Source organism: Acomys minous (genome assembly GCF_964271855.1).
Source record: "Acomys minous genome assembly, chromosome: 2".
In the NCBI taxonomy this organism is placed as follows: domain Eukaryota; kingdom Metazoa; phylum Chordata; class Mammalia; order Rodentia; family Muridae; genus Acomys; species Acomys minous.
Window position 1 is genome coordinate 84,421,953 of NC_140484.1, and position 22,958 is coordinate 84,444,910.

At 54.2% G+C, this 22,958-nt stretch overlaps 2 protein-coding genes, 1 long non-coding RNA gene and 1 pseudogene across 11 annotated transcripts; 2 read left to right on the plus strand and 2 right to left on the minus strand.

Moving 5' to 3' along the window:
* The first annotated feature begins 83 nt into the window (after positions 1-83).
* Positions 84-5,004, plus strand: LOC311591435 (uncharacterized protein). 8 transcript variants are annotated; one of them, XM_084771019.1, is made up of 6 exons: positions 87-191; positions 572-772; positions 1,552-1,595; positions 3,006-3,039; positions 3,286-3,317; positions 3,603-5,004. In XM_084771019.1, the coding sequence occupies exon 6, from the start codon at positions 3,663-3,665 to the stop codon at positions 4,515-4,517; it is 855 nt and encodes a 284-aa protein (XP_084627145.1). In that variant the 5' UTR covers positions 87-191; positions 572-772; positions 1,552-1,595; positions 3,006-3,039; positions 3,286-3,317; positions 3,603-3,662; the 3' UTR covers positions 4,518-5,004. The 8 variants fall into 8 exon arrangements, with proteins under 8 accessions (XP_084627144.1, XP_084627150.1, XP_084627145.1 ...); XM_084771020.1 differs by having other exon boundaries at positions 95-191; positions 594-772; XM_084771018.1 differs by lacking the exon at positions 572-772 and having other exon boundaries at positions 84-191.
* Positions 5,005-6,032: 1,028 nt separating this feature from the next.
* ACP4 (acid phosphatase 4) lies at positions 6,033-13,800 on the minus strand (the record flags this gene model as incomplete). Its single annotated transcript, XM_084803351.1, has 11 exons — positions 6,033-6,486; positions 6,573-6,700; positions 7,011-7,093; positions 7,171-7,303; positions 7,876-7,971; positions 8,056-8,154; positions 8,712-8,858; positions 9,598-9,684; positions 9,757-9,861; positions 13,635-13,680; positions 13,793-13,800. 11 exons carry the CDS (start codon positions 13,798-13,800, stop codon positions 6,117-6,119), a joined length of 1,302 nt encoding a protein of 433 aa, XP_084659477.1. The 3' UTR covers positions 6,033-6,116.
* A 351-nt stretch (positions 13,801-14,151) lies between these two features.
* LOC311592074 lies at positions 14,152-14,707 on the plus strand. Its single transcript, XR_014777282.1, has 3 exons — positions 14,152-14,262; positions 14,340-14,399; positions 14,510-14,707. It is a non-coding gene; the product is annotated as an uncharacterized lncRNA (long non-coding RNA).
* A 5,544-nt stretch (positions 14,708-20,251) lies between these two features.
* LOC311586370 (formyl peptide receptor-related sequence 4-like) lies at positions 20,252-22,730 on the minus strand (annotated as a pseudogene). Its single transcript, XR_014783596.1, has 2 exons — positions 22,572-22,730; positions 20,252-21,761 (listed from the first exon to the last, which is right to left on the minus strand). The product of XR_014783596.1 is annotated as a formyl peptide receptor-related sequence 4-like (transcript).
* Between the last annotated feature and the right edge of the window lie 228 nt (positions 22,731-22,958).

Here is a 22,958-nt window from a genome sequence, read left to right on the forward strand (position 1 = left end):
GCCCCGCATCAAAGAGGGATTCCCGGCTCAGGCGCAATCGTAGAATGCCTCGGGGCGGGGCTTAAGGGACCCTGGAGGCGGGGCCCCGTGGACGCGGTAGGCGGGGCTGACAGGCGGCGCGTGCTATAAAGTGGGCCACGCGGTTGTGGGGCGCGCGCGTGCGGAGGGAGTGGACGGTGGGGTTCGTCCTGGTGAGTTTTCCCGGCTTGGCCTCGGCGCTTTCCAGCCTGTGATGGTGCTTTGCGCCGTGGGAGCGCGTGTCCCGGGGTGTCCGTGGCCTAGGTCACCGTGTACCTGTCGCGCGGACGGGCGCAAGAGCGCTGCTTGGGGCCGCGGGCGCTCTCGGGATGGAACCGGGGTGTCCCCTGAAGGGGCGCTGCCCGCCGCCGGGTGTGTGGAGCTTGGGGATGGCGGGACGGACCTCTCTTTGTCTGTGCCTTAGTTGGGCTACGCCATTTCTGCTGCTCACGTCGCGGGTCTTGTCCGCCATCTTATCCGTCTTTAGGTGACATGGACGGGGTGTGTGTGTGTGTGTGTGTGTGACATAGAATTTTTTTCCTCCCGGTGACAGCCCCCGTGCTGCCTGCCTGCAGGTTCTCTCCGTAGGAGATCTCTACCACTGCCCCTCCCCCGTGTGGGATTTGGGCATTTTTGTGCCACCTAGAACACATGAGGGCTGGAGGAGGATGGGGTCTAGGGGCGGATACACGATACGGAGTTACCGAGGCGGAAGTGAGTGCACGTGGAGGACTGGATTGCTTCGGAGCAGCAGGTAGGAGTGGACAGGAGAAAGGAAGCCAGGCCTTTGTCCACCTGCGAGAATACTAATACAGTGGCCACAAGATGGTTTTGTTTTGGGGGCCTGATGGTACAAGCATGTCATCCCAGCCACTCGGGAAGTTTGAAAGTAAATTACATGCTTCACCCGAAATATTTTAGCCACACTTGTTCGCCTGTAAAACAACCTTTTTCTGCCCACCGGTCAGTGCTATGAACACACTTGGTTAGATTCTTTTCCTCCTGGGATCCTGCTAAGTCATTTCCCAGATGTCTTTCACAGGGTGGTTCAAGAGGAAGATCTCTGGTCCTTGTTTATAGAACTTATATCTCAGTGGGGTTTTGTTTGTCCCCTCCAGAGAACAGTTCCCTTAGTTCCTCCCACAAGGTTCTTTGGAGGGATTTGTGTCTTTGCGGGTTTTGTTTTTCAAGGTTACTGGCAGATACAGTCAAGACGGGAGAGCATCATGTTGTGAGTTCATAGGGAGTCTGTGGATCTGTGACACTGGGGAAGTTGAAGCATATAGTGGATTTTGTGTTTATCGGTCTTTATATTGTGTCAACTTGGCCACCATCCCTGAAGGCAAATAGCCTGGTTGCTGCAGAAGGTCGGAGGCTCCCATGATGTTTAGCACTGGGCTCCGAACATCCTTGAGGACACAGTGCCCCTCCAGGACCTTTGACACCTGGGGGTCTGAGGAGCTCTAAAGTTTATGTCCTGCCCCTGTGGCCTGTCCCCACACATGCCCTCACCAAATCCTTCCTGTATTACAGGTGTATCTTGAAGCCAAGTAGCCATCTGTCATCGTCAGCTCGTGGTGAGAGCCTTTACTTTTTGATCTATCTGCATCTAAGCTAGTGTACCTTCCTCTTGGGTGACTTCCTATAATTTGCGATTTTTTTTTTGAACTAGCAATTATAAGAGGTGTTATATATTCAGACTCACTTAATGGGGTCAGTCGGCTGGTTGGTAAAGGTCTCAGACCCTGCTCATAGCTCCGTACTCGTCAGTAAGCCATCACACTTACAGCTGGGTGCTGAGTGGAGAGGACACATTAAAGGCAGGCGCCCTCTGTATCCAAGAGGGGCTGTAAGGACTGGGTGAGGTGCAGAAAAATAAGAGAACAGAACAGCTGTCAGCGTTATCACCTGCCCACTGGATCTGTGGACTGAATACAGTGAACCTTTGAGAATCCTTAGGTCCTAGCAAATAATGTGTACATAAAAATGATACTCTTTTAAAAAGAACCTTGAAGTTACATGGGAACCATTATTAAAATAACAAGGTTTATCAGAAGACAGGAATGTGTTATCTGAAAAAGAACAAGTTCTCAGCTCTAGGAGAATCTCTCCTTGTTTCTTGGATGTTGAGAAAGGGAGAACAATGGATGTTTTATATCTGGCCATACTGGGCTTGCGCTAGGAATGGCGTGTCCGGCATAGCACTGGACACATGATGTCTCCGTGGGCTGGGCAAAGGTGTGAGGCCTGTAGCCTGTCTATGCCCCACTCAGAATGGAACAGGCGAGACAGGAATGTGTCCGCTGTCCACAGCCACTGGTTGTACGGGGCTTATAAGCACCAGAAATGGGGTGAGTGTTGCTGGGGCTTAGTTTTTCATTCCCAATTACGTGGCTACATCTTTGGACAGCTCATTTCTGCACGGAATTGAGGCTTATGGTTGCTAGATAGTAGTGAACACTTGTGAGCATATCAGACTAGGATGAGCATGAGCTCAGGGCCAGCCTGAGCCATAGCAAGACTGTTGGATGGAGAGGAAGAGAATAGTATTTGAGGGAAATAAGTTCACCAGATCCCCCTGGGGTCCTGGGTAGATGCCAGGTATCCACAGAATGCTGTCTATTCCTCTACCTTGGGAAGCAGAGGCATGCTGGGATTGTAAAAGCCAACTTTGGCCTCATAGACTGTCACAGGTAAGTAAATGGGGAAGTGACCAAGTGTCATTTTCTTGCCAGGATTTCTGAGCACTGGGCTACACCGTCCCCTTTGGGACTTAAAGTCTGCTAGGATAAAGGGAAGGTGGGTGTTAGTATTACCAGGACCCCTGTGATGTCTAGCACTGGGCTCTGACCATCCTGAGGACATGGTGCCCCCAGGGACCTTTGACACCCTGGGGTCTGAGGGGCCCTGGTTACAAAGGGAGTGGTTGGAGAAGTTGTGGTCTTCATGGGTCTCACCAGCTTTTCTCCTCCCCCTCCTGCCAACAGCCAGCCAGGCTTCCCTCCAGAAGCGCCGCCTGAGGTAAGGTCAGGGCCTTGACACTACTAGGACACTGATAGCCCTGTGCTGTAAGAAAGCTTGTCAGTGTCTATGCTTGGGGACCCCTATGATGTCCAGCACTGGGCTCTGATCACCCTGAGGATGTGGTGCTCCCCGGGACCTTTGACACCTGTGGGTCTGAGGGGCCCTAACTACAAAGGGGTGAACAGGGGTGCCACACATGGTCTTCTGTGCCTTACCAACCTCTTCCCCTCTCCTTGCCTACAGGTGGCTCCTGCAGACAACCCACTTCCCTCCAGGTAAGAGCAGGACTGTCTGGGGTAGAGGTCTTAGTGCTGATCGCAGGAACTCGGTTCAGACGAGAGAGTTGGGGGCGAAGCTGGACCGGGTTTCTATGAGGCGATCTGTCATCTACTCTTGGGGACCCCTGTGATGTGTAGCACTGGGCTCTGGCCACCCTGATGATACGTTGTGCCCCCTGGGACCTTTGACATCCAGGGGCCTGAGGGGTTTCACTCTAGGAGGATGCTGGGTGGGAGGGTGGCCCTTTGTCACCTACCAGTATGCCCTGTGTCTTTTTGCAGCCTCTGCAACACCGTTGCTTCTAACCCTCCTGCTGTCTTTGCCTTGAGGCTGTAAGGGCCATGGCAGAGAGGGTACTGGTGCCCACCCAGATGGGCCGGGGGGACCGCTACTACACGTACACAGAGCTGTTGGCCATCTCACGGCGTTTCAAGCAGAACCCAAATGAGCTCATGGTCACCTGGATCCTGCGGGTGTATGACCAGGGAGGCCCTGCCCTGTCCCTGAATTCTGGGGAGCTGGGGCTGCTGGGTGATCTCACCCATGATGCCATCTTTAACTACCGCTGCAAGGCCCTGCGAGGCAGTGGCTGCCAGACGCTGCTGAGCTGGTTGCTGCAGGCCTGGCGCCAGCGCTGGGAGTCCTCCCTGCATTTTGAGGCCACTGAGCTGCCCTTCAGGCCTTGGACCACCATGGAGGAAGGCATCCAGCTGGTGCGAGAGCTGGGCATGATTGAGTGGATCTACCTTGACCCAGAGGGCCCCGTGGACCTGGCCCCAGAGGATGTGGCTTTCACTCAGGGCCTACAGCGGCGCCTGCTCACAGCAGCGCCCTCTGAGCTGCGGCTCTCGCTGGTCAGCCTGCTGGTGCGTGGCATGACAGTATTGGAGGCTGTGATGGAGATCCAGACCATTGCTGATGTGGGCCTGCTCTGGCGCCAGAGCCATCCAGGCCGCACCAAGCTCATGCTGGGCCCTAATCCAACTCGCAAGGACCTCCTAGGCTGGCTGCTCAGCCACGGTGTGCCACGGGAGCAGGTGGACAGGCAGCCCACCAAGGTGCTTCTGGAACTGTACATCAAAGAAGCCAAGCGCAGCCGAGGCCACCCCAGCTATGGGCTGGCCGAGGAGCAGCCCCCACCGCCCCCCTACTCCGACCAGGCCTGTGGAGAAGAGCCGCCCGTGCGTCACGACTAGCCCCAGACTGGCTTCAAGAGGACACTCGCACCCCAGGGTTGAAAGTGGGAAGAGGAATTGCACAGGGGCTGCCTGCAACCTAGGCCACTAGGAGACAGTTTAGCAAGCACCTTCCCCGCATCCCATCCCTCCAGCACTTAGTGCCAAGTAAAGTGGCCCCAAAGGGGTGTGCATGTCCCCAGCCACACAGTCCATGTGGGACTGTGGCCATTTGCTGTGAATCTAGGGTGCTTATGGCCCTGGAGTTAAACCCCTTGAGTTGGAGCATAAGGCCATGCTGAGGTGGGTGGCCACATCAGGGACCCCACCCCTCTGCCTCCACATGGGCCCCAAAGCACTACATACAGGCCATCTTGAATTTTTTACTTTTTCAATGCAACACTTACATAGTATTTTAGGTATGGGCCACATTTCCATGGACTTTTACTGGATGTTTGACACTTTAGGGACAGCATCCCTACTATAAAGGTTTAACATTGTAAACTTTTCTAATGCAGCATTTTTACTTTATATTTTATTTTGAGCTTGTGTGACACTTTGGTTTTGGGGAGAAAAGAGCCTCCTTTTGTAAAAATTTTGCCTTGGGGATCCTGGCCCCACTTTCTTTTAACCATGCCCTTCCCTTTCCCTTTTGAGGCACCGACCAGCTGGGACTGGTCTCCCTGGCTGCACACATGGCCCCTGGCCAGTGTAGATCTGGGTTTAGTGGAGGGGCGAGGTGGGCAGCCCTGGAGCTTCTGCCTTCGTGAGTTCCTAGTAAGTGGCTGGTTCACTGCCCTCTGTGGGGTGTGCTGTTTGACTTGGTCCCGGCGAGGGTAGGATCGGGGTGCTGAGCTGGGTCCAGGGCAGGTGAGGCACAGGCGTACTTGCCCACCTCTGGCCTGTCTCCAAAGGATACTCCAGCGCTCTGGTGAGGAAAGGTGGGCTGGTGGGGCCGTCATAGCCTCCGGCTGGCCTTAGCCCCTGCCTCGCAGCCTGCTTTTGGTTAGGCTTATTTTGGCTCTTGTGAACCAGGCCCTCCAGTTCAGGCAGTCCTAGGATTCCAAGGTATGCTCCTTGGCTTCCTCAGGATCTTAGGTCTTGGTGTTCCAACCCCCAATGGGAAACCTAGCCGCCTCTCAAGACAGGAACACCTGTTGGCTTTCCCAGTCTCAGCTGGGGCCTCAGGGTGATGCCAATGACAAGGTAGGAGGGTGAGGTCCTGGGTACAGGCTCATCAACAACAGGTTCTTTAAGAACTTCCCTGCTTCAGGGAGGGCTTAGGACTGAGTATGGTTGCCTTAACCAATACCCTGGGAGAGCCCTATCCCCATTTAACTCATAACTTATGTATTGGGCAATGCTAGGAGCCAGCCCTCAGCTCTCAGGCTATAGATTCCCACCTGCACACATGCTTATTGTGGGCCCTGCTTATGTATGTATAGCACCTGAGTACAAACATGAGTGTCCAAGCAATCACAATGCCCAGGGCCCTCCCAGCCTTCACTCCCACAGGCGCAAGCGCAGTAAGTGACAAGCCAGAGCAGCAGGTGTGCACACGTGTTGGGATCCAGTGTGAGCTCAGAGAGAGCTTTTGTGTCTGTCCAATTCCCCACCCCCTCACACGGCCCCTCCCAGGGCCCTCAGGCAGCTGGGCCTCCAGGCCAACAGGCCGAGCCCCAGGCTCAGCACGGCCAGCACAGCCACAGCTCCGGCCAGCAGGGGCACCGTGGCTGCGGGAAGAATATGGGGGTTGTGAATCCCAGGCCCTGGCAACTCCCCACTCCCACCCCTGCGCAGAGGGCTGTCACCTGGGGGGCTGGCAGGATCATAGGAACCGTGGCAGGGGGCCCCATGAGCTGGAGGCCGGGCTGGAGCAGTCAGCTGCTGGAAGCGCCCAAGTGGACAAGGAGCTGGGCACCCAGGGACCCTGAGTGGCAGGGGCGGGCGGGAGGTGTCATTGCGGTAGATGAGAGAGATGGTGACGTTCCTGGAGGTGGAGAGGACAGAAGTACTGCTCGTTCCCCCTCCTAAAGCCCCTCCCTCTCTGCTTGCCAAACCATCGCCCATCCTCACTCTCCATCTTCCTCCTCAGGTTCCCTGGAGCTCCCTCGGAATTCAAAGGCCATGCAGGCAGCATAAGGTGGGGTGTTCCCATCGTAGAGGCCCAGGGCTCCCTGGAGGGCCAGCAGGGTGCTGTCATGCTGCGAGAATTCCAGGAGAGGACCTAAGTCAGGACCCCAGAATGCTTCTAGCACCCAGATTGTCATCCCCCCCACACACACCTTGAAAATAATCCCAAGCCATTCCCATCCACACCATGGACGGTCTGCGATTGTCCAGACATGCACACTGTGGCTGGGCACCTTCCTTGTCTTTACTGTGTGTATTTCTAGCGATGCAGTCTCATAGAGATATGGGCCACCCAAGGCAGTGGACTGTACATGGGGACTTCGGTCTTCCCAGCACCTCTTGTCACCCATGTAGCAATGTGCACCCTTCCCACGGACTCACAGCTGAGTACATGACCATCTTGAGAGGCAGCCCCAGGCGCTGGGCCCGTGAGAAATTGCTGAGGATGGCATCCAACAGAATCCCTGAGGGACAGGAGCAGAGTGTCTAGGTGTCCCCTCCCCTCCTGGAGAGCAGCACCCCCACAGACCCCACATCTTACCCCCTGTCAGCTGGGCCTTTTCTGCTGCTCGGGGTGGGCCCACGTGTGCCCTGATATCCAAAGCTGAAATCTGTGACAGGGTCCTCAGGACATCTGGGGAGGCCCAGGATGGAAGGGTGAGACCATGGGCACGCTGGGGAGAAAGAGAGGGAATCCCTGGTCACCCCCCATTTGATGTGTGTGTGTGTGTGTGTGTGTGTGTGTGTGTGTGTACATGTACATAGGCTAGAGGCTACCTGCAGATGTTATTCCTTAAGCTTGGCCCACCTAGTTTGTTTGAGAGTCTCACTGGCCTCGAACTCACTGAGTAGGCAAAACCCCAGGGATCCTGTCAAGGATTTAGGTGTGAGCTGCTGCACCCAGCTTCTTCACGTAAGTGCTGGCGATGCAAACTCCTCATGTTCATATGGCAAGCACTTTAGTAACAGCCAACCCTCCAGACCCTGGCCATAGTCCTTACCAAGCCCTTAGGGACCAGACATGCCTTGGAATCTGACATTGGGGATTCTAGAAAGATCCAGTGAAATGGTACCAGGAAAATGGGTGTGTATATATGTGTGTGTGTGTGTGTGCTGGGTCACCATCCTACCAGCCTGTCGCTATCCCCACCATGCAGAGGCACACAGGACTAAATTACTTGCCCTAATAAACAGTCCAAGTGCAAATTTGAAATTCTCAGTTGGGAGAGGGGAAGGAAGGACTCACCTGGCAGATCAGGGTATCCAGAACTTTCCATGCCCTGCGGAGTGGCTCTCCAACCAGGGACAGCCCAGTGAAGTTGCCCAGGCGGGTCAAGAAGTCCTGGGTGGAGATGCAGGGCTGGCTGAGCCCCAGCCCTGACCAGTTGCTTGGCTCTCAGCCCCAGCAGCCCACCCCAGCACTCACCGTCCAGCCCTCCAGGGCCTCCTGGTAGTCAGCCGCCTCTGTGGACTCCCGCAGCAGCTCATGGTATCGAGGACAGCTGCGCATGGGGAACCTCAGCAACTGGGGGAAACTGAGGCTCAGGGAAGACAGCAACGAGCCTAGGGTCTCACAATCTGCCGTGGGGCCAGTCACTAGCCCTCGCCTCTGTATCCAGCTGTGCTGGGCAGCGGTGGCAGCGTACCCCCTCTGAACAGCCCCACCAGACAATCTTGCTAATCTCAGCTGCTACTACGGCCTTCCAGAAATAAATGCACCTGGCTGGGAGCTGCCTCTGCCCCTCTCCAGCTCAGTGGTAGGCTTTGTTTCCATTCCCTTTTGTGTAAGTGTGGTGCTGGTTATGGAACCCAGGACCTTGGACAATCTAGGCAATCCCTCTACCCCTAAAGCGTATACCCCCAGCTCCTCACTGGGGGATTCTAGTCAGGTACCTTACCACTGAGCCACACTCCCCACCCCTCCTCACTGGGGGATTCTAAGGTGCCGGAGGTCTACCCCTGAGCTACCTCCCCAGTCCTCTTGTGAAATTTCACTTAAGAAAGTCTCACTAAGGTTCCCAGAATGACCTAGAACTCGACTCAGGAGTCTTCTGTGTCTCCCACCAGATCCAGTCCCCTGACCTTGTCCTCAGACACAGGCACTGTGTGCACTGGAATGGGCTTCCAGTCAGCCTCAGGACTTCCGGGGGCAGCCTCGGGGAAGAGCCCAGCCAGATTGGCCTGTGCACTCTCCAGGGTCCGGTCAAAGTCTGTGCTGCGGATGTACACCTGGGGTGGGGGGCAGCAGAGGAGGTGGACAGGCCAAGGGTCAGTAGTGTCCCAAATCAAAAGCTTCAGATTCAGTGTGGGGTAGGTTAGGTGAAAGGTCAGGAAGAGGGTCAAAGGTTAGGCATTGAGGGTCAAAATTCAAGTGTCTGGCCTTCAACTTTGGAAGGTGGGATCGAGGGTCAGAGGTCAGAGTTGGGCAGTGTGTTGGGCCGCCAGGGTCTGCTGAGACGGAAGGTCGGATCAAGGGGATTGGAGGTAAGAGGTCAGGATGTAGAAGGTGGACACGTGGTGAATAACATGGAGCTAAAATTCAGTACTCAGAGGAGTCAGGGATCAGAGGCCAGGAGGACTCAGGCAAAGGATGTCAGATGACTGAAAGGGAAGGTCAAAATTGATGAAGATTCGGAGTTTGGAACCGGGGGTGTTGTCCAGTGATGGAGAGCTTGCTAAGCATGTGCAGGCCCGGGTCCTTCCCAAGAAACCCCACTCCCTAAGAAACATCAGAATCAAAGATGGAATCAGGTTCAAAGGTCAGAAGGTCAGGATGGAGTGATTGAGAATCCAGACAGAGGTTGAAGGCCAGTCAGTGGTCAGACTGTCATGTCTGACAGAAGGGCAGAGGTCAGCATGGATTCCTGACTGACTCAGAAGCCCGTGGGAGTGCAGGTCAAGTAGATGAAGATCAAAGGCAAGGAGTGAAGACCAAAGGGGGCTCTGGGGTCAAAGGTCAGCAAAGTACCTCCTCACGCCGGTACTCCGGGCTCAGGAAGGCCTTGTACCGCCTCCTCAGAAATCGGCCCAGCTCCAGCTGCTGTCGGATCCCCTCCTGGGGACAGAGATGGCCTCAGCAGATCCGCATCACCTGCCCCTAACCCTCGTCCTCACCCCCTCTCCTCACCTTTGTCAGCTGGCCCAGGCCTCGAGGCCACAAGGTCGAGGCAGCTTCCTTGTGCGGATCTGTAGGATAGGAGGCCAGTGGCGCCCGATCGCCATGTCGGAACACCTGGGGATGTTGGAGAACCAGGTCAGGGGTGGCCTGGAAGGTAGAGGGTGAGTCAGGGGGGTGGGGGGCTTCGCACCAGAGCCACAAATAGCAGGGGCCCCTCCGGCAGGCCCTGGGATGGCAGCAGCAGCAGCAGCAGTAGCAGCAGCAAGGGTCCCGCAGTGTGGCCCTGAGACCCGGGCTCAGCCATTTCCACAGAGAGCAGACGCTGAGCTCAGCCTGTGTCTGTGCTGTGGCCTCACCTGCTCATTAGCCTCCGACTCAGCCCCCCTGCAAGCCACGCAGGCCCCAGCACGCTCCCCAGCAGCGGGGAGGCCTGGGATTAACCTGGTTCTAACCTGGTTCGTCTTCACAGACCCCCCAGGAGGTGTCCGGTTGGCCACCAGCATCCCTGCTGTGCTGACAGGGAAACTGAGGCACATTAGGACCACTGACTTGCCTGAGGAAACATCTAAGAAATGGCAAAGCTGAGAGGTAGTTACAGGGAGCCCTCAGGCCCCCAAGCTTACCCCGTGTTTCCCGTTCTTCCTAAGATGTCAGGAGTCTCTGAGGCACCCCTGGATTATTTGAAGATTTCACTTTCTTCCTACCACATACACCTGGTTAAAACCTACAGGGCCTGCGGGCATGGTGGCGCACACCTTTAATCCCAGCCCTTGGGAGGCAGAGGCAGGCAGATCGCTGTGAGTTCGAGGCCAACCTGGTCTACAAAGCGAGTCTAGGACAGCCAAGGCTAACACAGAGAAGCCCTCTCTCAAAAAACCAAAACAAAACAAAACAAAAAGCCTGCAGGGCCCTGTACCAAAATACTCAAGCCAGAAGTCCAAAGCTCTTACCATTTCAAGCTGTGTGATATTAGGCAAATTATGGTACCAGTGTATTGTGCCTTCGTCTCACAGACCAGATCAGATGACTTCTAAGTGCATTAGGCACTTAAGGAACTGTTAAGAAGTTGTACTGATGACCACCTAACAAATGGCCCTAAAGTTTAGCAATGTGTGTGTGTGTGTGTGTGTGTGTGTGTGTGTGTGTGTGTGTAGGAGTGCATGCATGTGTGTCTATGGGCTTATGTGTGGAGGCCAGATGTCAGGTGTCTTTTTCAAATACTCTCCGCCTTATCTTTTGAGAAAGGCTCTCTCACTTAACCTGGAACTTGGCAATTCAAGCTAGACCAAGCTCCAGGAATCCTCCTGTCTCAGCCTCACAAGCTCTAGGGTTATAGTTACAAGCCACCATGCCAAGATCTTTCCCATGGGTGTCAAGGAGCTGGATTCAGTCCCTCGTGTTTGTAGGGCGAGCAAGCCAATGAGCCAGCTCCCCAGCCCCAAGCTGAACATCTTAAGGCGGTTCATGTTGTTGTGGCCTTTGTGGGCCAAGAGTTGGGAGGGCTTACCTTGCAGGGAATTTACCTATTTTTTTTTAAAGAATTTATTCATTCGTTTGTTTGTTTGTTGAGGTGGTGGTTTGAGACAAGGTCTGGCCTAGAACTCACTATGTAGCCCTGGCTGGCCTAGAACTCACTATGTAGACCAGGCTGGCCTAGAACTCACTATGTAGACCAGGCTGGCCTAGAACTCACTATGTAGACCAGGTTGGCTTCAAACCCATAGAGATCTGCCTGCCCCTGCTTCTCAAGGTGTGTGTCACTACATTGGGCCATGGTTTTATTTCTTTTATTTGCTTGTATGTATGCACATGAAGTATCCATGGAGACCAGAAGAGGGTGCTGGATCCTCTGGAACTGGAGTGACAGGTGGTTGGAAGCCACTATATGAGTCCTGGAAAGTGAACCTGGGGTCCTCAGGAAAAGCCGTCCCCCAGCAGCAGGATCTTGTTTAGCACTGCTAGCATTTGAACACATGCTGAGCAAGCGCTGTGTGCTACATCTTTAGCCACAGCACCCAGCCCCTTCTTAAATGTAGACTGAATTGCACTACACTGTCCAGGCTGGCCTTGAACTCACTCTATAGCCTGGGCTGGCTAGAACTCCCAACACCCTAACGTCAGCTTCCCAGATGCTCAGATAACAGTCATGTGCTACCTACGATGGCTCCAAAAATTCTGTTAATCCTAGCCTGGCATGCCTTTAATCCTAGCACTCAGGAGACAGAGACTAGGAGGATCTCTGTGAGTTCAAGACCAGCCTGGTCTATGTAGTGAGTTCCAGGCCAGCCAGAGGTACACATTGTGAGACCCTGTCTTGGGGGGGAAAAATCTGGGGGGGAAAAATCGGTTAATCCCAAAGCAATTCATGAGGCAGCCATGGGTGACACAAAACATGAGTGTTAACAAAATTCTGTCCCCAGAGACGGTGGCATACTCTGCCTCCTGGGGTACCCACTGCTGTGACAATTGACCACCAACCCACACAGCAGCACAGGACCATGACACCCAAGCTGCCTTGCGGGTCCCAGGTCCACAGTTTGTGGGACTGGCTGGCAATCAAGGTGTCCTCGGGCCACACTTCCTCTACCAGCTATGACGAACCCCCCCTCCCCCCCACCACCTTCCCCAACTCTTGGATCTGTGTCCCACGATTCCATTTCCAAAGCCAGCAGTTGTCACATCACCACTGGGCTCATCACCTGGTGTCCCCTGACTCTCTTTTTGTGTGTATGTGTGTGCTTATTCTTTTTCTTAATTAAAAACGTGTTAACACTTGTGAAATAGAGGTGTCCAGACACAGAGGTCAGAGGGCAGCTTGTCGATTCTGTTCTACTGCTGTGTGAGCTCTGGGACGTGAACTTGGGTCCTCAGGCTTGTCAACATGCTACTCACGAGCAAGCCCACAGCCCTTCATTTATTTTGTTTATTGGCTTCTTCACTTAGTAACAGGATTTCATGTGTCTCAGGCTGCCCTTGAACTCTCCACGCACTACGTAGCTAAAGGTGACTTTGAACTCCAATCCAGACAGAAAGAGCAGCAATGGGCCCAAGGCTCAAAAGCAGCCACAGCTCCAGAGTCCCACAGATGGATGATTAAGGGAGAGAGATGCATCACTGGAGTCCTCTGTGCACTCTGAAGGCTGAAACCACCTACTGCTTTTCTAACCTGTGTGTCTGGAAACATGTCCTGAGTTTTGTGAGCATCCTAAGGTATCTTCCTACCCGGCACTAGAGAAACATCCGCACCACAAACCTCAGTTCCCTCTGTGTATGGAGTCCAGAGGTCAATGTCGGGGGTCTTCCTTGATGACGGTTTGCCTATTCTGATTGCTCTCCATGAACCTGGAGCTCACTGACTTGGCCAGCAAGCCCGGGATGCCTTCTGTCTCCACCTCCCAGCACCGAGGCGGCAGGCACATGGCTTTATATAGGAGTGCTAGGGAAATCAAACTCAGGACCTCATGCCTACATGGTAGGTAATTACCCACTGAGCTGTATCTCCCTAATCCCTCTCCTGGGAGGGTATGTTTTCTTATATATTACAAATAGAAACAATGGCGCAGACATCTTTAGTGACTCACCTGCAGGTCATCCCACCTGCAGGTGCCAGAGCTGGAATTCAAGTCCCCACAGGCACCCCTCCGGGAGGCTTCCCACCCTGTTGCCCCCCTCAGTGTTCAGCCTGTGGCATCACGGCAAAAGGCTGGGGCCTCCCGTGGTGAATCCCTCTGTGCACAGCTGGTAGCAATTTGTTGGGGGGGGGCCCCGAGAGGGGGATGATGAAGGCGGTTCCACACACACATATTTATCTGCCCTCTGCTCTGTGTCTCTTGTAACCTGGAAAGTCATTCTAAAGGCAGAGAGGACAGAAAGAGTTAGGAACCTACAAAGAGCACCGGGTGGTCAGAGTCGAGGTGCCTCGCGGTCCCTGTCCTGTGGTCCAGAAGTCAGAAGCTGCCACTGCCACCAAGCTTCACACCGTCATGAACGTCCGGCCATCCTCACAAGCTGGTGACCAAATCCTGGTCTAACCTGTCCTTCCTACCCTTGCATGGGGCCGACACGCGGACGCCATTTTGCCTGCTCTTTGGACCTGTTCTCCACCCCTCAGCATTCTCCTGCCTCAAGATACCAGAGCCGATCTGTTCCTCCCCTGCTCACAACTCACCTCCCCCATCCCCCCACCCCAGGCTCCCCAGCACACTCCAGGGAAGAAAACAGAACCCAGTATAGAGATCCAGGTCTGGACTCTCCAATCTCATAGTTCTTGTGATGCTGGATTTAGGTACCACATGTGACATCCCCACCCCCACCCCCACCCCTTCCCTTGATCCCTCAGTGTGAATGCCTCCTACCCAAAATGCCCTTCCCTGGTCACCATGGTCACCATTCTAGTCTCCCCGACAACCCCCTCCCATTCTTGAGGCCTCTTTCCTGTCTGACTCAGAGGCCTCTGGGAGAGAGAGAGGTCAAGCGGCTGTGTGGTTAGCACCCATGGCTATGAACTTGCAGGAAGTGAGGACAGGTGAAGGGACTGGGGTAGGGGTGGGGACAGGGAGGGGGCGGAGCTGACCTCTGACCTCCTCCCCCAGAATGTGACCCTGGCCATGGCAGTGTTCACCATCCTAGCTTCCATCTACTTCTTCAACAAGGTGAGGTGGAGACGGAGGGCAGGAGGGGTCAGTCTCTCTTCATTTGGCCTTGTGGCTTTCTCTGTATTGATTTGCCATGTGTTTTCACCATACCTCTACCTCTGCTCTAGGCTCAGCAGTGAGAAGGCACGGCTCTGCAGTCCAACAGCCTGGCCTCTGCCCACTCCACCATCGCTCTGGCCTCTGAGAACTAATAAATGTAACAGCAGCAGACCACGGCTCCCAAGTGCCTAACCCTCCTCCCCACACCCTTGCCCCCCACAGGTTCCTGACTGCACATAGCCATGGATCTCAGCAGGGAAAAATAAAAGTAGAGACCTGCCTCCTAGATCTGATGGAGGAGGTTGGGCCCTGGGCCTCTGAGTCTGAGGGAGGAGGCTGGGCCCTGGACCTCTGAGTCTGAGGGAAGAGGCTGGGCCCTGGACCTCTGAGTCTGAGGGAGGAGGCTGGGCCCTGGACTTCTGAGTCTGAGGGAGGAGGCTGGGCCCTGGGCCTCTGAGTCTGAGGGAGGAGGCTGGGCCCTGGACCTCTGAGTCTGAGGGAGGAGGCTGGGCCCTGGGCCTCTGAGTCTGAGGGAGGAGGCTGGGCCCTGGGCCTCTGAGTCTGAGGGAGGAGGCTGGGCCCTGGGCCTCTGAGTCTGAGGGAGGAGGCTGGGCCCTGGACCTCTGAGTCTGAGGGAGGAGGCTGGGCCCTGGGCCTCTGAGTCTGAGGGAGGAGGCTGGGCCCTGGGCCTCTGAGTCTGAGGGAGGAGGCTGGGCCCTGGGCCTCTGAGTCTGAGGGAGGAGGCTGGGCCCTGGGCCTCTGAGTCTGAGGGAGGAGGCTGGGCCCTGGACTTCTGAGTCTGAGGGAGGAGGCTGGGCCCTGGACTTCTGAGTCTGAGGGAGGAGGCTGGGCCCTGGACCTCTGAGTCTGAGGGAAGGAGGGTTATCTGAACCTCTTTGGTCTAAGGGAGGAGCGCTGGAGTTTGAACCTCTGGCTCTGAGAAAGGAGTATTGGGAATGAGGTAGGAGTGACAGCCTGCGTTCCACAGTTGGAGGGCCAGGGTCCAGCGTCTGACCTGGGCTTTGAAGACTGAGTAGGAGTCTTTAGGGGCACATGGGATCTGAAGGGCATTTCAGCTGTGCGTGCCAGAGCACGGAGGACTACTTCTCCATCGGGCACCAGACAAGCTTGCTCAGGACTTCAGGCTTGTCACCTCTCTGAGCACCCCTGCCAGGCAAAGGTGAAAATCTGCTTATCAGAAGGCCACACTAAGGACTGCTGGAGACCAAAGGTGTGAGAGGAGGCTGTGTGAGTGTGAAGGGCCTGGGTGGATGTAATCCCTCTCTTGGTTATCTTAAGAAATGCTAACATAGCTTCCTCTTCTTTTCCCCTTTGTCTTAGTAAACTCCCATTCAACCATTAATACCTGTTGTCTTATAGAAGCGTCCAGAACCCCAGATAGATGGGATCTGTTAGCAGAACATGCCGTCACCTTCCTGCCACCTTCTCCTACCTCCCCAAGCGAATGCCCTTGAGGGGCACACCTGGCCAAGCAAACTCATTTCCACCCAGCATCTGAGGTGGTGGCTTCCAAACACGGTATGTGCTGGGTTCCAGGACAAGAACTAGACATTTCCGATCACAGATCCGTGCAAATTTTAGTGGGTTACAAGCACTTGGGACCAAGCCGAACTGGCGAACCCGCCCTCTGTTGATCAGAGGCGGTAACGGCACCCTTTGTCCTCACATGCAATGATTCCTTGGCTGCAAAACCACAAACTGCCGCACGGTGGCGATGTCGGACTATCTTCCCAGATTCTAATTGGCCATAGGGTTTGAATTCGCAGAGGAGACTGAGCTTCCCGCCTGGGCTCTCTCCTAGGCGCTTGCCAAGCCTGTTAAGTAGCACTTAACTGTTAAGTAGAGTGGCCTGCCTCTCGAGACCACCCTGCACCTCTCTGCTCACTGGGCCCCCATAAGGATCCTCTGCTACGTATTTAGCGTCATAACTCAAATATGGTTGAGCAGCCACACCCCGTGGCTTTTCATATACTGTGGTTTTCCTCACACTCCAGAAGGCTGAGGTGCCCTTGTAACGCTATTTTTCAAGTCCTCCACCAAAGGCTTCTAGCTTTCCGGAAGCTTTCCTTCCTGCCTCACCCCCTCTCCTCACTCCCCAGGTGGGCTTGGCTGCCAGCGGTTTTAACCACATAACCAAGTCAACCTTTGTGTCCCCCCACATCCCTCCTTCCCCCAGGGCTTGACCATTTATGAGGTTTCTGGGTCCTCAGGGAGCTATCAACTTGGCATTTTCTCAACCGCAGTCCGGGGGAGATGGATGTGTCTCAGGCCGGCGCTGCGGAGATCCACTGAGGGCTTTGTCAATTCCCAGCCCTGAGCTTGGGATGGGGTGAGGCATCGATCCTTCGCTGAACGCTCCCCAGGGTGCTATGAATGGGCAGTGGGGCATTCTGAGGATGCTCATTATTGGGAGGAAGCTGAGTGCTTTCAGAAGTAGCTCTGCTGCTTGGGAAATTCTTTCTGGGACCTCCACTCAGACAAAGATATTTCTCTCTCTCTCTCTCTCTCTCTCTCTCTCTCTCTCTCTCTCTCTCTCTCTCTCTCACACACACACACACACACACACACATTATCACTATGCTTATTTTTAAAAGTAAATACTATGTGCCAGAATTACACTATGTGCTTTAAAGATCACAATTTAGTTAATTTACTTATTTCTGAGTCAAGTTAGCTGGAACTCACTATATAAAACCAGACAGGCCTCAAAGTCACAGAGATCTGTCTGACTCTCCCTAGCAGGATAAAGGGGTGAGCCATCACCCCTCACTTTTTTTAAATTTTAAATTATATGTTTGTTGGGGGGGGGCATGTACGTGTGTGGTGGAGCTTATCCATGGAAGTCAGAAGAGGATGTCAGCTCCCCTGAGAGTGAAACAATAAGGCAGCTGCAACCTGCCAGACATGGGTGCTGAGAAACCAACTCAAAGCTCAGGTCCTCTGCCAAAGCAGCAAGGCCTCTTAACCACCGAGCAAGCGTCGCTCCAACCTCAGGAGGCAGTGTGAAGCCGGGGTGGAATTAAGCAATTTTAGGGCTGGAGAGATGGCCCAGTGGTTATGAACTCTGCTTGTTCCTCTAAAGAGCCTGGCTTGGATTCCCAGCAACCACAGGGCAGCTCACACCCTTCTGTGACTCCCAATTTCAGGGCATCCGGTGCATCTGTGACACCGTACACCTATGGTGAGCAGGCACGCCTGTAGGCAAAACCTTCGTGTACATAAAAGTTTTACAGTAAGTAAATCTAAAAAAAAAAAAAAAAAAAAAAAAGAAAGAAAGAAAGAAAAAGAAAAAAGAAAAGAAAAAAGAAAAAAATATTTTAAGGTTGCTTGAAAGCACTTGCTGGGTAAAGTGCCCCGAGTCTGACATTCCAAAACTCACACGAAGCCAGGTGTGGAAGCTTGAGGCTGTAATCTCACACTTCTGTGTCGAGATGAAGGACACACACAGAACCACCGGAAACCCAAAGGGTAGCTACCGTGGTGCACTCAGTGGCAAACCACACGCAGACACTTGTCTAAGGTACTATTCCGTTGCTGTGACAAGACACCGTGACCAAGGCAACTCATAAGGCGAAGCGTTTCTTTGAGGACTTGCTCACAGTTTCATAGGGTTAGTCCATGGTCCTCACTCTGGTGAGTGTGGTAACATCCGTGCAAGCATGGTGCTGGAGAAACAGCCTAGAGCATACATCCTGAGCCACAGGCAGAGAGAGACCCCAAGTGATATACTTCCCCCTACAAGGCCATGCTGCCTACTCCTGATCCTTCTCAAATAGCTCCATTCCCTGGTGACTAGGCATTTAAATATATGTGCCTTTGGGGGGCCAGTCTCGTGGCGTCAGCATCCTCAAGCTGCCCTCTGACCTCACGCATATGTCCCATGCAGACCTTCAGTCTTACAGGAATACAGACCCATCAGACACAAACACAGATTTCTTTTTGTGTTGTATTTGTGTTTGTTTTGCTTTTTTTTTTTTAAAGACATATCAAGCTGGGCATGGTGGTGCACGCCTTTAATCCCAACAGAGGCAGGCGGATCACTGTGCGTTCGAGGCCAGCCTGGTCTAAAAGTGAGTGCTGGACAGTCAAGGCTACACAAAGAAACCCTGTCTCAAACAACAACAACAACAACAACAACAACACCCAAAACAAAACAAAACAAATATATATATATATTTAAAAGACAGGGTATCTCTGTAACAGAGCCATGTCTGTCCTAGAACTAACTCACTCTGTAGATCAGGCTGGCCTCAAACTCACAGAGGTCAGCCTGCCTCTGCCTCCTGCGTGCTGGCATTAAAGATGTATGCCATCACACCTAGCCAAAAAAAAGTTTTTAATAGATTATTTTTAAGTGTGTGTCCATGCACATGAGCTCAGTGCCCATGAAGAGAGAAGAGGGCCCCGTCCCCGGAGCTAAGCCACAGGAGGGCGTGAGTTGCCTGGGTGCTCATAACTTCTGAACCATCTCTCTGGCCCCAAGAAAAGATTGTGACTTAGACAACCGCTCAGGAGAGAGGCCACACACACCCGGTGTGGAGTCTCACAGCAGCACCACACTCCAGTGAGCTCTGCTCACACAGTCTGCTTTACTTTTTGTTTTGTTTTTGTTTTTAATGTCCTGGCATTTCTTTGTTCAGAGGAACTTATTTTTTTCCTTTTTCTTGGTAGATCACCACAAGGTGTTCTCTGAGGTTCATCTGAAAAGACAACTGTTTTCAAGATGAAACCGTGGTCCACAGGAGAGCTAGGGGATGCTCTGACTTGCACACAAGGTTCATAGTTTTGTTTGTGAGATTCCCCAGAAAATTGCTTTTTAAATTCTTTAAAGTTCGCAGTTTACAGCTATAAAAGAAAAGAGCGTGGCTACAGACACTTCAGACTTCGGCAAGGTTTCTTGCTACTTTCACCTTCATACTGAAAATAGCTCTATGGAGAAAGAATATTGTGTTTTCCAGGGCAACCATCAGAACAAAAAGGCCGTCTGTTGTTTGTTTTGTTTTTGTTTGCAATGGAAGGTGGCTTGTGTCCCACAGCACTCAGGTGGAGGCCAACTCGCAGGAGTCAGTGGTCCTGGGTATTAAACGCAGGTTGTCAGGCCTGATGGCAAAGTGCCCTGCTGACCCACAAATATTGATTGGGCTGGGACTCTTCGACAGGTGGCTCAGCCAGACTCTGTGGAGAAGGTACCCTTCCTTCCCTGCACACCCACTTAAACTCTCCTCTTTTATAGCCTGCCTCATGTGACCGTGTCAGGGCTCAGGGCAGCCAGATGTGATGGTGGTGGTGCGGGAGGTTCATCTCAGCACTGGTGGGCATTGGGGGTGGGGGTAATATGGTGGGGGTGGGGGGGACTGAGGCAGAAGGATCATCGTTTGTAGCCAGCTTGGGCTACAAAATGAACCCCTGTCTTGGATGGGAGTAGCCCACCTTTGGGGTTGAGAGGTGGCTTAGGAGGAGAGCACTTTTTAGAATCCTCCAGTGAGGAGTTGGAGCTTGGCTCTTTGGTACAGCCCCTGCCTTGAGTCCCCCAGTGAGGGGCTAGGGTGTGGCTCAGCAGTAGGGCTCTTCCCTAGCATGCTCAAAGCCTTGGGGTCCGTCCCGAGAAGAGAGATGTAGGGATTTGGGATTTTCAAAATCCCAGAAGATAGTTGACATCTGCAGAGAGCAGTTCCTCCAGCGGTCCAGAGCTGGTGGGTCCCTCTGCGGACCACCTAGTGGGACAGCATCCAGGCTGTGGATAATGCATGGGGACTGTCCCAGCATCAGCACTGGGCTTTGGGCTTCAGAAGCTGCTGCCCTGGGCCAGCAGAGGTGGCCAGCCGACCAGGATGCTGTACCTGTGTTTATATCCAGGCCAGGCCAGCTAGCTACCTCACACCTGTTCTGTCTTATCTCCAGTTTGCCTGCCTCCCATCTCTCCCTGTTCCCTCACACCAGTTCTATTTACAAATTTCATTGGAACCTCCTGGTTTTTGACTCTACTCTGTAATCCTGCCCTGTCTGTCACTCCTGCTCCCTGTCAGGACCTGTCTGCCACATTCCGTGTGCTACCAAACCAAGGGGACCAGCTGCTCCTCTCTACCTGGGTGCTCCATATACCACCTCCTGCACCTCTCCCTCCCCTCGCCTGGGTCTCTGTCTTTTTCTTTCTCTGGGTCTCTGCTGTCTCTCTTTTCTAAGTCTCTTTCTCCTTCTTCACCTCACTTCCTGTCACTTGTGCCTTCATTTTAGCCCACCCCACATTTTCAGAAGACAGGATCTCCCTACCCCAGACTGTGCCCTGCTCCCTCAGGCTGCTGCAGAGCCTCGGCCTCCATCCCCAGTGCCTGGGCTTCCTGTGCCTCCTCTTCCCCTTCCCTTCCAGGGAACCACAAGGCCCTTCCCAGCCGCCTCCGGATTCTTTTGTCCCCACACACATACAGCAGTGGGTTGAGGAAGCTAGCTGATGCCAGCAGAGTGAGCCCCAGTGGTCTCAGCAATACCCACACATCCCCCAGCTGCAGTCTGGACCCCCACATGTCCAGGAACCTCAGCATCAGCAGAAGGTGGAAGGGAAACCAACAGACAAACAGCATGGCTGCAGTGGCTCCTGGCAGGCCCAGCAGCGGAGGCCTCCCTGAGACCCTGGCCAGCTTCAGCTGCCCCTGCGTCAGTCTGTGGAAGACGCTCAGGACCCCCAGTGGCACCCCGAACCCAAATACCAGCTGATCCAGCATGGGGCTCCAGGCCCAGAGGTCTTGGTCATGCCTGAGGGACTCCAGGGTCATCGTCCTGTTGAAAGGGTCACTCTGGCCAGTTCGACCCCTCAAAGTTCCCAGGGCTCTCCCAGCCAGGCACAGCAGAAGGACCCAGAGCCCACCAGCCCAGATAACTACTTGGCGAACTACCCGATGACCCACTGCCCAGGATGGTCAGAGCAAGGAGGTACAGTGGTCAGCGGCGACATGAGTCAGCAGCCGGCCGCTGGCACAGAAGGTCAAGAAGGCCAGACATGGGTCCAGGTGGCAGGTGAGGCCCAGGGACCAACGGGTGTGGGTCCAGGTGAGGCTGAGCGGCAGGAGTCCCAGGAAGATGATGTCAGCTATGAGCTGGTGGCCAAACCAGGCTGCAGACAGAGGGCCAGGAAGGAGAGATCCTCCAGCCTGGGCCAGCAGGCTGTGGCTGGCCATGTTCAGAAGGTAAGAGACAATTGCCACCAAAGAGTAGAGGAGAAAAAGAGTCGCCCAGGGCAGGTACAGAGTCCCCAGGGGAGCTGGCTGCGGCATCTCCACAGGGTCCTCCATGAGCTGTATGGGGCTGGAGGGACCAAAAAACCACATTAGAACACACACACACACACACACACACACACACACACACACACACACACACACACAAAGCACTCATGCACGCATGCGCACACATACACACACATGCACACACACACACACACACACACACACACACACACACAGAGCACTCACGCACGCATGCGCACACAGACACACACATGCACACACACACGCACACGTACACGCTCTGCTAGCCTCTCTCATATCTGCACCTCAGGCATGGTCCCTGAGTCCCCAGACCTCTGGTGTCCTCCTCTCTTCCTCTGTTCCTGTGACCTTCCGCAAGTCTCTCATCTTGACAGATGTGCCTTTATCACCCTGACCCAGCTCAGTCCTCCCCCCTGCTCTCCAGTGACCCCCACAGTCTGTCCTGATACACACCAGAGCTGACCTCTACACACTCCCCTGCTCATGCCTTCTGTGGCTCCCCAGCCTCTGAGTTTAGGAAGGGAAATTTCTACCTGGCCCTCCCCTTCTTGGCTACCCCCCTCCCCCTGCCCCCCAGCCCCCCAGCCTCTCCTGTCAGACCCTTGCTCTCCAGGCCCCTCCTCTTCATCCCCACCACCCCCCTCCATTCTGGAGAGCACAGACACTTCAAGCTCAAAGCCCACGTCCCAGCCAGTCTGGATGAAAAGCCCCACCAAGGCCAGGACAGGGATTCAGGACCCGCACTGTCCCATCATGCCCTAGTCCTCTGACTCTTGGCCATCGGCTCAGGATTTAGCCTCAGGTCCTACCACCACCTGACCTCCAGCCCCTCGGGCCCTGAGCTCACCGGTAAGTAGGTGTTGGATGTCTCTGGGGTACCCAAGCAGTAGCTGGTGGCCTGGTCTTCTCTTGAGGACCTGGAGTTCGAGCATGTGGCGAGCTCACAGGTAGAAGAGAGAGTCAAACCTGGCTGGAAGCAAGAGACCAAACAGCAAGAAGGAGTCTGGGCCTCCGCATCCTCTGAGAATGAAGGGGATGGCTTGTTTGCTTGGGTACCCCCAGGTAGGGCCAGAGCCCTCACAGTCTACCCACCTCACCAGCCTCCTGGCCACCACTTCCCTTCCTCCTTCACTGTAGTTCCTAGAATCAGACACACACACACACACACACACACACACACACACACACACACTGTCCCTACTGTTTTGTCATTCTAGTATATCTGGCTTCATCT

What these genes read in the sequence shown, in the direction of transcription:
- LOC311591435 (XM_084771018.1), top strand. Translation starts at nt 3,663, where the DNA reads ATGGCAGAGAGGGTACTGGTGCCCACCCAGATGGGCCGGGGGGACCGC.